The following is a 12,500-nucleotide window of genomic DNA, read 5'->3' as shown; positions in this document are numbered from 1 at the left end:
TTTAGAAGATGGCTTTCAGCCCAGTCAAAGTGCACCGGCAGACAGCCATTTTGCCACCTATAAGGCAATACAAGTATGTGTATCTGCCGTCTACTAAAGTTCAACGATGACAAATTAATGTGAGGTCTCCACTAGACTAAGATTAATTGTAACCAAAAAAATATGTACATGTATGAATGTTTCTTTTGGTAAATCAAGATGAAAAATTGAGTACGGCAGGGTTACTGGGGCCTAGGCAGGCCTTGAACATGACATGGGTAATTGAGCAACATAAAGGCAAAGCTCTTGCAATTACAAACCGATTAGCGTCTAAACGAGCTTGTGGAGAGCATTCCATTGCTTATCCGAAAATTGTTTAAATCTTTTGTAAGATATCAGGTATGTTGACTTACAAATCTATGGTTTTGCATTTATACAATGTTAATTGTTCCAAGTACATGTAGTTGAAGAGTTTGATAAAAGTTTTGATTTCATAAGGACTTTCCCAATAACTGACTGGGCTGGGCTTATTTTTTGCCATAGCAACCTATTATGTCACATCACTGAGTGCATCTTTAGCTTGTTAACCAGTTATTGGTGTTTCAGTTGGTACATGTAGCATAGCATTTGCCAATTTACAGTTTGGTAATGTGCAACATGTACAAAATGTACCAACTTTTTCACGTAATGGTAAATGTTATGGTACAATGTACATGCACCGATTGAAACACCAATAATTATTGCTTAACAAGATGCACACAATGATGTGACAGAATAGTTTACCATGGCAACAAACAAGCCATCTACAAATTATGCCATATGATTGACCCCTATTTTTTTTATTGCTGGATGGTGAGCAGTACACTAAGATGAAACTCTCTGCGAAGTTATAAAAAAGTCTCTGGAGCGGATTCAGAGCCACCTTAAAATTTTCCAATAAAACTTGCGAAGACAGCTACGAATCTGGTTAAAGTACCGTAAAGACTCGCAGATAAGCCGCACTCACAGATAAGCCGCACCCCGAGTTTAGCAACTCAAATTTTAAAAAAAGTTTTTCATGAAAAAAAATCGAAAGAAATCCAAAGTCGAGACCATGAAGTGTTCTGTCGTCAATGGATCGAAAAATACTTTAAAAAAGTCTAACCCGTAATTTTAGCTCTTTAGTAGAATAAACATCATGTCCACCACTTATGACATATGATTGATATTATTCTGGTATTTGTTCACAGGTATTTCTCCATTCAAGGCAGTTTTTCCATAGAATTGTGCGCATAAATTTGTTGTTTTCTTGCATGCACTGTGCGAAGCTGTGTAACCAGGCATAATATCGGACGATGGAAGACTGGACACCGAACTTCTGAGCACCTTTCCCAAATGGTCTCGCAGATAAGCCGCACCTACGATTTTGATCGCAAATTTTTGGCAAAAAGGTGCGAGTCTTTACGGTAATGGAATTTTTTTCACTTACTTCCCGTGCTGTAACATATCACCTACTGCATAATTATTTAAACCATTGACTCCTAAAAAAAAAAACAGCCCCACTGCCACCCCCCTGCCCCCAACCCATCTGACATTCAACAGAGTAAAATCTACAATATTACTGTTACAGTATCAAGCCTCACTCTTAAGAGTCAATGGGTTAGTTCCAGTTTCAGTTTATTTTTGCCACTTTTGTTATTTTAAATTACAAAATAAATATATCTTAATGAAAATATATCCTTGAAAGTGTATTGCAAACTGTCAGATATTTGTTCTACAAGAAAATAAGTAAAAGGCATTGGAGTTGCTAGATAAGTATTAAAATGATGAATTTGATTAGTTGGCAAAAACATTTCATTGAATGCATCAGGAAGAAGGTCTTTCTTAAAAGAAAACAGAAACTTGCCAATTTGAGATCGATAAATATCACTGAGTCAAAGTAATTTCTGAACTACATGTAAGTGTATCTAATGTAACGGATACCAATGGGTAACTGTAGCACTGACTCCTGAACCACTCCCCCCACCCTTTGATGAGAAAAATCAAAGCAATAGTATTACATGCAAGTCTGACTTATGGGAGTCAATGGATTAAAGTCATTAATGGTCTAATGGTTTATTGTAATTTTCGGGCGGTAGATTACCCCAACGGCCATTTTTTGCAATAACAAGAAGAAAAATTTGAACAGATTACCCGCACCCAAAAGCAAAAGAAATTTGTGAACTCACAAAGTTATCTGCATGAGCGATAACTTTGAGCTTATGCTCAAAAGTAATTTCCAAAGTGTCTCATCTAATGATTACCAAATGGTTTATACATAGTTGGTGAATGAATGTGGGGGTTGCTTAGCAAGCCTTCAGATATTACGCGATGGTGCGATTTCGCACAATCGACCTCAAATTGCATCTGATCGCATAATTCACAAAAGAACGCACAAAATTCATAAAATAACACATAAATCAACATGTTTCTGCATAAATACGCCATTTTTACCTTGGAAAACAGCTAAAAAGCCTTAATTTCGTAAACATTCGAAGTTCAAGGTGTTATTTTGCATGTCAGGGATCTGGTACGAGTCTCATACTTAAAGAGTCGCCTATTGGTGCAACACAAACACGCCCTTTGTTCAGATTAGCAAATCTGTTCAGGAATATAATATTAATATTGATCATTCATTAATGGCATGTTAGCTGTGTCCTTTCAACTTTAAACGTGGTGCACCAATAGTGCAGAAGACCTCATCTTTTTTAGTTATCCCAACTAATGGTGATCAAGATTCATAATTACTTTTCCCTTTTGTTCAAAATGTCTTTGGGGCAGTAAAAATGTGTTTTTCTCATCCTGAAACCTTAAAAAACAAGCTTAAAATTGCGCAGAAAAAAATTCGCTAATTTACATTATTTATCACATAATTGGCCTTTCTAATCGCATAATCTGCCCTGCAAATTTTGCATAATTTGCATTTTTTCATTGCACCCTACCAGATGGCCTGGCTTTTAATAGCCATTGACTGTCCTCACCACACACATCGATGAATACAATCATCTGGCATTAGACAGAGTAAACCTATAGTATTCAAAAGTCTCACTCTGAGACGTTAATGGGTTAAAGGCATTTCCGAAGTGTATCTAGTGGTTACCAACAGTGCCTGGTGCTCAAATTAGTGGGCGTCCGGTCGTCCCAGACGACCAGCAAGTTTACCGGGTGACTAGTTTTTGGTAAAGTGAAAAGGTTGGTTGTCCTCCCTCTGCCCCAGTACTTCCCATGGCTTAGTGCAACTAAATATCGAAGTGTATGTAGTAAACTACATACATGTAAGAAAGTTCTGCGGCATGCATTAGCCATGTTTTCTACCACTGAGGGAGATTTCTTGAAGGATACTATACCTGCCAACTCTCACGCCTTAGGCGTGAGTCTCACGCCTGCGGGTTGAAAACTTCGATCTCACGCCGGCTCACGCTTGCGGGCCAATTTCTCACGCCTGATTGGAAAATGTGAGTTGTTGCCATCTTGCTTGACACAATTTACAAAAATATGTTAACCCAGACCCATGTAAGAAACGAAAACCATGAGTAAAATAAATAAATGACAATACCTTCCTCGCAATCTCTGATTTTTGAAGTGAAAAGCACTGGGAGCGAGCTCCCGTTTATGCGCGTTAATACGTCTTCGACAGACTTCGGAAGACTTCGGACGTCTTCGGAAATCTTCGGAAATGATCGTGCCGTCTTCAAAAATCCCAGCACTCCCAGGATAAAAATCTCACGCCTATATCTGAGAAAAAGTTGACAGGTATAGGATACGTTTGTGCCATATTGACTGACTCACTCTCACAGAAATCACTAGACAGCCCCTTTCTGAAAACCTCACCCATGGGAAGGGTACCCCTCTAAGAGGGGTGTTACATGTATGTGGATGTCGACAAAGTTACAGCCATTGTTATTTTGAAAACTTTCCTCTACATGTTCAAGAATAAGTAGCCATTGTTTCATCACAAATAAAAACAAAAAAAAATTAGCTTAAACTCACTTTGCTTCTCTCTCTGGCTTTCCTAATAACTTGCTCGGGTACAAATTTCACTTTTGAGGAATCTCTACTGCGTTGATCCCCTGACTTCGAAACGACTGGTTTTGCAGTATTCCCCTTCGGACTAAAGAAAGACCGGATATCCTGTAGAAGAAGAGCTTATTCTCGTCATTGCTTAGGAAAACAAACCTCAAAAAGGAAAATTTCAACGCTAAACTAACCATTGCAATTACCACATAAACATTTCCATTTTTCGCGCCATCTTTGAACCTTCTTCAAACTTTGATGGTCAGCGGATTCTCAGCCCTTGTAGTTAAGTACTTTATGTATTCCTTATTATAACGAGCAAGCCGAGCGAAGACGCGAGGCTTGCGAAGCGGCCAGCTTAATGCCTCGCGAAGTATTGCACGGCGGGTCTAATCTGCAGGTCGCAGGTCGCAGGTCGCAGGTCGCAGGTTGCAGGTCATTGTTTCACCAATACAGAAAGTATCCTAAACATTCATAAAAGCTAACCTTAGGCCTAAAAACGTTTGTTTAGGCCTAATTAGGCCTAAGGTTACCTTTTAAGAATGTTTAGGATACTTTCTGTATTGGTGAAACAATGACCTGCAACCCGCGACCTGCGACCCGCAAATTAAACCTGCCGAGTATTGCAGCAGGCAGAAAAATTCTCGATTGTGTGAAAGCGCGTGTTTTTATGTGCGATGTCATTAGACAAACTTCCATGACGTGCGCGACTATTGATGATCTCAGTTGAGGGTGCCCTATACTTTTTACGTGAAGCGTGATGGGGCGATTTATTTTCTCGTGAATCGTGATTTCATTTTTTTTTAAATTCGTGATTCGTGATTAAAGATGGTAAGATCTTTTCATGTCCACGTTAAATAATTTTTTAATTAAAGGTGACCCGTGAATGAAGATTTGAATTAAACGTGATTCGTGAACCACTGTGTTTTGCGGGATGAAAATCTGGCCATTTTATTGTTTTAAAAATGTACGTATTGTTTACGAACGGCTTAAATTAGGTTTTGATAGGACATGGATTTCATATGGATCGATAAAAGTCATAAAATAGACCACCAATGGTTTTTGAACAAATAAGATAAGACATTACGGCATCTTTTGTCGCGTATGCCGAAGATTGGAACCACGTACTCTGACGTAGGGCTGGTTTGAAGTGAACCGGCTTCAGAAGAGAGAGGTGAATTTTTCTTCCTTTTTATGTGAAGTGTATGAACCAACTCAACCGACTATTGTTCGTTAGAGTGGGAATAGTCGGAATATTGACCAATATTTCGGCTTTTGTGCGCAGACGCTACATACATGAATACAACGGACTAACCGTGCGTGACTTGTGCAGGAACTAAGGAAAACAACTTGTACCAAAAACAATACGTCTCGGTGAATTCAACGACAGTCCATTAACTCAGGAGACCTCAGGAGACTAACAATCGAATTTTCATCTACAGCGAATGCAGGCGAACCGAGGCGTGAAAACACACAAATCTTAGATTATTTATTTACTCTTACTCTAGTTAAAAGTCGAAATGTGACTCCATCAGACAAGGACAACTCCAGAGATTCCAACCATTCCGATTTGATGTGTTCCCTCCCGCTTTCCCGATTTTTATCAGATTCTCCCGATCTATCATGAAATTCTGAAAACAAGGAAAAAATGCTTATCCTAAGTTCTTTTTTGCGATCTGAGTGTAAAACTCTTAATACGTACCCTCAGGAGTATCCTATAATGTCTCGCCCAGTCTCCCCGGCCCATTGAACACCCGGTGATGAGCAGACTCGTAAGGTCCGCAGTCTTACTCCATTTTAGCAACTCCAGAAATGGCGGGACTCCAGGGGTAAAAATAAAAACCTTATAGAATATCACAAAAATGCTATAAAAAAAAATGCCACTTGAGAGAAACTGAATTTTCCTACGGGTTCGTGCCTTCGGCGCTAAAAGATGCGCCCTAAATTCCTTCAAAACTCAAAAGGGGTTGGAATCTCTGCAGGTCAGACAGACCTGCGATTTAGATGACCACTCGATCGAAGTGCCAAACTCGGAGGATAAACACCTTTATAGAAAAGTTACAAGAAGTGAAAGTATTAATTTATGAATTTCATTTTTATTTTTACGTGAAACGTGATCGTCTCGAATTTCGCGTGAACGTGAAAGCATTTTGAATATTATTTGTGACTCGTGAAAAGGCGAAATATTTTAGCGTGACTGAGTTTTACAAATTGGTATAGGGGACCCTCTCAGTTGTGTTCGGAGGTGAATGAAAGCACATTTTTTCCCGTTTCCCTGACCATTGTGTTGTGTACACTTGCTTTCAGTGTTCTTTATTATTAATCAGGGGCACCCAGCGTCAATTTTCGGAAAATATCTGTTCGGAAGACGATTTGAGATCTAGAATTTTCGGAACTTTTTTTTGTAAAATTTCTTGCTTGCCTGCCTGTCCTAGGCTTTTCGAACATCTAAAAAATGATATAATTGCCCCTTTTAAATGGATTTTTACCCTAAAAAGGCCACCTAGAATTTTCGGGAGCCTGTTTTCTGGCTGAAAATTTCGAAAAGGTAAGTTTTGATCCCTATCATTTTCGAATCACTAGACTTTCAGCTAGGAAATCGAACAGATGAAAAATTTTTAGGGGATAAAAATATGCCTACATGTATATCTACCGTTTAAATACCAAAATACGTTTAAAAATTCTATGTTTGAGTGGTTTTGAACTATATTCTCGTTGGGTGCCCCTGCTTAATATTTATTTTCGAACCATCGTGTTCTATATTGAGTGAACGAGCTCAAAACTAAACAGGCGTACGTGTTCTTATCGGCCGCTGTTGTCAATTTCGGATAATTTTCGGTTTTCGGCCCGCGAGGAGAGCAGTTTGCTTTTCGTTTTGTAACCGTTGAGTTGTGAACAATTTAATTTAATTTTAAAAGGAAATATGTTGTCTGCAAAGTACACAATTCAACGATTAATTGGACTTATAATTCATGGCTGTATCCTGCAAAATAAAACTTCTACAAGTGAAACAACTTTCATGTGCGAGAGTTTGGTTTCCTAATACATGATTCACACTGAAAAGTCTGAAAATGCTTTAGCGACTATTCACGTGGCATTGATTTTATTCAACTTAATTATTGTATGTTCCCGTTAAAATTACGGCTGTTCAAAATTACAACAGTACTTTCCATATTATTGTAAAACACGTTGACATCAACATTGTTGTTGGAGATACAACGTGTGCAATTTCTATTAATGTGTTAACTAGATAAGTTGAGTTGCAGTACTTTCGAATAAAAAAAGATACAACTACCGTTGGGTACTTTGGAATTCTCATACACGTACATCTGGAAACTATGTATTATATTGAATGTTTCGTTGGCACTTAGCGAAAGCTATTACTAGTTATAGCGCATCAGTTTAAATATTGTTGTGAAAACGTGGCTCGAAACGGGTCGGTTTTACCGCCAGCCGTAAAATGGTTTACAACTGAATCGTCAAACGTCAGAAGAAATAATTTCTACCGTCATCCGTCACAAAAGCTGCTCAATATTAACCCCTAAAACTGCAGAAAATGTTTAGAAACCTGCATTACAGCAAGCATGCTTAACGAATTTTAATAGTAATTTCCCTGAGCTGCTAGCAAAGGTCTCTTTTCATTTTTGCGTTCGCTCGGCTGAGGAGAGCGGGAAAAGGGAAGCTAAGAGACCTCTGCCTTGGATCGAAACCATTCTCGTCACCAGAGCCTCGGATCGGCACAAGGCTCTGCGAAACTCTATCTAGGAGAACATGCGCCGTACGGTTCTTGTAGCCAAAAATTGGCTTTTGAACCTTACCGCGCCTGCTCTTTCCTCGTGCTAACATGAATGCACCAATTAGAGACGCTTTTGATTTTTCTTCACGAAAACCAATGAGAAGACAGTTTGTTCAGGGTTCGCCAGAGCTCTTCTCTCCCTCAGTCAAGAGAAGAGCTCTGGGCCCGGTTTTTCGAAAGCCGATTAACTTAATCCAGGATTAGCGTGAACTTTTGTTTCATGTTTTCAACTTTTTGGTGAAACTTTCTTTTGCTTATTTTTGTTTTTAAGTATTGACTTCTTCTAAAGTAAACTTTTGCAAAATATCAGCGTTAAACAGCATTTAGGAGTAGAGAAATAAAGTCCTCGGTTAATTTTTAATCTGGGATTAGCGTTAATCGGCTTTTGAACAACCGGGCCCTGGAGTCGAGATTGGGATAGAAACTCACTGTGTTGAGCACGCGCGGCGGTTGCTTAGCAACCAAATCCTTATGTGATACTTCATGTTGTGAGCTCACTTAACAACAGCGGAATCACCGTAAAGCTGTGCGCGAGACGCAGCTGGCTCAACTCACAGTAAGCAAACATATCATGGGGGAATATGCGGTGTGAAGAGTGCCCTCAAGGTTAACGTTGCGGACGGCGGTTGGATCAAAGTGAGTTTCGATTCGTGCCAGAGGTCTCTTTTGCCGTACTTGTCAGCTCAGCGAACGCAAAAAGAGAAGAGACCTCTGCTAGCAGGGAAAGTAGTTATCAGCTTGTTCTCGCTTTCAAAGTGACTGTTTTTATGGTTATTGTAAAAGTTATGTTCTTAAGTTCAAGTGTCGTCTTTAGTTTCTTTCTGGGTGCATTGCATGTATTTTTCCTGACTTGGAAGTGTAAGCGATGTTATTGATTCTTGCAATGGAACTCACTCTTGCGGTCTGTTCGTTATAATCCTCGTATTGCATTCTAAAACACACGAACCGGGGTTTTCGGAGATGTTTGTACGCGGCACACCCCAAAGCGAAACCTCAGTCCGGATACCTTTCGCACTCACTCCACCGGCTGGATGAAGATCTTTTAAGACAAAACACCATAACTTACTCCCTTTAGCGAAAGAATTTTGTTTCTTAATTGCCGGTTATTTTTTTTTTTGGGCCACTTGGCTCGTAAACAGACTTTACTTTTTTCACTTTTACATATATTCCACGAACAACGCACGTGCCGTCGATAGCCACAAGTCTAAAAAACGTCTTTTTATTAATCGACAACGTTTACACATCAAGTCGATATGACATAAGTATATGCAAGTCAAAGAACTACCTATCAAATATACAAGCGATTATGGTGTACGTCAGTGATGTATGGGAACATATATTGGTCGCAAATACCAAAGCCCACGGTGTCTGCGACCAGCAGCTTCATTCATTGAAGTCTAAAGCAAAGAGAGACTGCTCGCAGTCAATGTCTGCATGTATAGATCCCATACTGCCGTACGCCGTGGCATACTCCAAGTTTGGTCTCACAATGGTAACATAAGCTAAACGTTTTGTGTTTACAGTACAAGGGTATAAATTGCGTTTCACAAAAACAACTGATTTATTAGCTTTTAAATTTACTTACGTATTATGTTGTCAATAAAATTATGGCAGTTTCTTCTTAGATCTTTATAAGTGTAACACCCAGAGAAGTCCAGAGTCAGCTGCTGCGTTCGAATGCCATCCGGCATTATAAAACAAGGGACAGAAAGTGAGTGGAGTTAACGGCGTCGTGTATTTCCATAACCGAATCCCGTAGTCAATTCTCATGGAGTGCTTGCAATTTTCGGTTCGGAGGAAGGTAGTACAATTATCGCGATGAGGCCATGCGTAATTCAACCTCACGGAGGATCGTTGTTGCGTAATACAAATTTTATAAGGGTTGGTATGGAGAATTTAGAGATCGTTATTTAGGGCATTAAAAAAAAAATAGAAATAAAAAAAAATACCTTCTTACTTTGCCTCCTTCTCCAATTTATATGTCGTTTGTTCTTACCATTTCTGGTCGTTGCCGCGAGTCCAGAGCAACTGCGTTTTTCTCTCTTGTTCAAACATTCCTTAGCGTATGCGCAAATGCTCTGGCTATCTGATACCTATACCATACCCAAAAAATGCTGGTTTTTACAAGGAATTAACATTTCAGTTCATTCTTAAGACATGTACGTAACGTTAGGACCGTGTCTGGTCTTCTCGAGACAAGGGTGAGAGATGGTTTCATGCAGACTGGGACGCCTAAAATGCTCTGCTGTAAACAAGGCGGTTCACGAGTGAAGTTGTCCCTCGGGCGTTTCTCCGGATGAATTCCGGGACCTAACGATACAATTTGGGCAAGTTTTGAAAGCTAAAAATTTCAATCGATGCCGTATTTTGCTGAGTAGGACCGGTTGGCCCGATACTTAGAAAAAAATCTGTGACATGAGAATCGGGATTGTTCCTTGTCACAGAACGGCAGAATTACCCAGAATTCGTTTTGGGCATGAACGAGGCAACTCTGGCGCTCATCAAATGGCTGAAGCGCGGCCGGAGGAAAAAGTGCTTGTGCTGTTAACGAAGACGTTTGATTTCTGAACTATCATAGAAAATTTGCTACAAAGTAGTGCTTTCATTTCGCTGTAATCCTCGTGTCAACGAAATGGTATGATGTAAACACGAAAATAGCGAGAGCTATATTTGCAGCTACCTCTCTATGCAACTAGACTTTTCATGAAACAAATAAAAAATTAGCTATACGCTCGATGACCGTACACTGGGTTGCCTGTAGTACATGTTACTCAAAAAAAGACGGGACTGAGTTGGGTGGTACTGAACTGCAGCGTTCCAGTCAATTTTTTCAAGTCGGGGATCATTAAGACCATTTCATTAAGGGGTCATCCAGAAGTCGTGCCAGCAGAGGCCCTTTGGCTCGCACGTTGATACGACGAAACAGATCTTTTTATGAGGTTAAAAACTGGGCTACCAGCATATTAATCATTTGTCAGAAAGAGAAAATTCCTGTCATTTTTAGAAAAAAACAGGCACGCATCGTGTACGTGTGGTAATGCAGTAACACAGCGCTTTATTCCATATAGGCCACTTTGGAAAATATCATATATAATAATTTTTGTTTGTCCCTCCAAATTTTGCATAAGCATTGTTTCCAGTTTCTCTTGGGGCTTACAATGGTCCCAAGAGAAAACAAAAAAAAAATGCCTATGCAAAATTTGGGCGTGAAAAACAAAGAGTATTATGGTATTTTCCGAAGTGGCCTATTGTCAACTGAGCTGCGTTTTGTTTTCCAGGATATTCAAGTTCAATATGTAGTTCTAATAGTACACGATATTGTTGAGTCAAAGTTGAAACTGGTCAAACTTTTCTCTCAACACGGCTTAACATTTCCTTTGTTTCGCGGTCATCCATGTGTGGCTCAACAAAGTCGAGTGCATTTGCACAGCAACGCTCAACAGGTTGAGCCCACGCACGCGCAGTGCCCAGCGTATTCATTGGAAGTTTGAACATATCGAACATTTTACAAGACGGCGTCGCAGGAGTTAGACGTTCTATAGGAAAGTTCAAATGATAAAAATCCTAAGAGAGGAAAGACAAGAAATTCGCATTATTTCCTTGTAGCCTGCAGTGTCCTCGATCATGAGCTCTTTCACTATGATGTTGTAGCATCCTTTACTGCTTCTACGCCGAATCTACGCTCTTGTTTTACCACCTCGTTTTTTTGACATTTTGTCCTCATCAATGAGTTCGCTTACTAGAAGTGCAGACAAGCATTTTCGTGTTTTGAGGAGATGGATATACCTATGATTCTCAGCCATGATTCAACATGAGCCTTTGTGAAATCTTCCGAATGCTCAACATGTTGAGTCATTGTTCAGGTCATTTGAACACCCCGCTCAACAACACCTCAACAAACACTCAACATGTTGCAATTGAGAGCTTGTACTGTGGACAAATCTAGTGCATTTGCACGCTGCTTTATTGTACTTTTGGTTGCACAAGTAAATCGCAAAATCGAAAGTGACATCGAATTAATTCAGCGGGCGCCGTGATCAAGTTACCGCGGCGTGTTTACTCGCAAAACAGTGAAGCATACCGGGTTTTTGTTTTTGTGGTTTTTTTTTTTTCTTTCAAGTGTTATAAAGTTTGGCAAGAAATGTGCGAATTCAACACAAAGATCACAATCGCCCAACTCTTGAGGTTGACCAGTGTTTCTGCAAGGTCAAAAATTCACTCTCCAAGACGAGGTTATTTATCACCAGCTAAATCCATCGTTTTGTGAATAGCAGCTACTTTATTATTCATCGCCGTCACAATTTTTTACTGATTTTGGGGCTCATTTTGTTGAAACTCAAGCACGCTTCAATTTATGCGCTGCTTACAGTGCACTACCACAATTAGACCCTCCGTGAGGGTACACTGGGTTGCCTGTAGTGCGTGCACCGTTCCAAACAATTTTTTTCAAGGTCATTAAGAAGTCATACCAGAAGAGGCCCTTTTGCTCACAGGTCCTCACACGTTCGTACGACGAAACAGATCTGTCCTTGCGTAATATGTAGCTCTAACAGTGCACGATATTGTTTTGGTATTGTCTATCATTGTAGTGCCATTTTAGAAGTCTTGGGTAAGTAGTCTGAGAAGACATGTGGTTACTAGCAAAGTACTGAACCCAGAAAGATTGAAGAAAATAAATGGTAAGTGAGAAACA

General features: G+C 39.7%; 1 protein-coding gene and 1 pseudogene across 1 annotated transcript in view; one reads left to right on the top strand and one right to left on the bottom strand.

Moving 5' to 3' along the window:
• Positions 1 to 4,269, bottom strand: part of LOC138032727 (replication factor C subunit 1-like) — a 41,564-nt gene extending 37,295 nt beyond the window's left edge. The window contains exons 1-2 of the mRNA XM_068880432.1: positions 4,206 to 4,269; positions 3,988 to 4,128 (exon numbers count right to left, since the gene is read on the bottom strand). Of these exons, the coding sequence (XP_068736533.1) occupies positions 3,988 to 4,128; positions 4,206 to 4,208 (144 nt within the window). The 5' untranslated portion in view covers positions 4,209 to 4,269. The remainder of the gene's footprint in view (positions 1 to 3,987; positions 4,129 to 4,205) is intronic.
• Positions 1 to 12,500, top strand: part of LOC138032734 (uncharacterized transmembrane protein DDB_G0289901-like) — a 549,011-nt pseudogene that overhangs the window by 86,711 nt on the left and 449,800 nt on the right.

This window comes from Montipora capricornis, chromosome 14, assembly GCF_036669925.1.
Source record: "Montipora capricornis isolate CH-2021 chromosome 14, ASM3666992v2, whole genome shotgun sequence".
Taxonomy (NCBI): domain Eukaryota; kingdom Metazoa; phylum Cnidaria; class Anthozoa; order Scleractinia; family Acroporidae; genus Montipora; species Montipora capricornis.
This window is presented reverse-complemented; position numbering and strand designations above follow the sequence as displayed.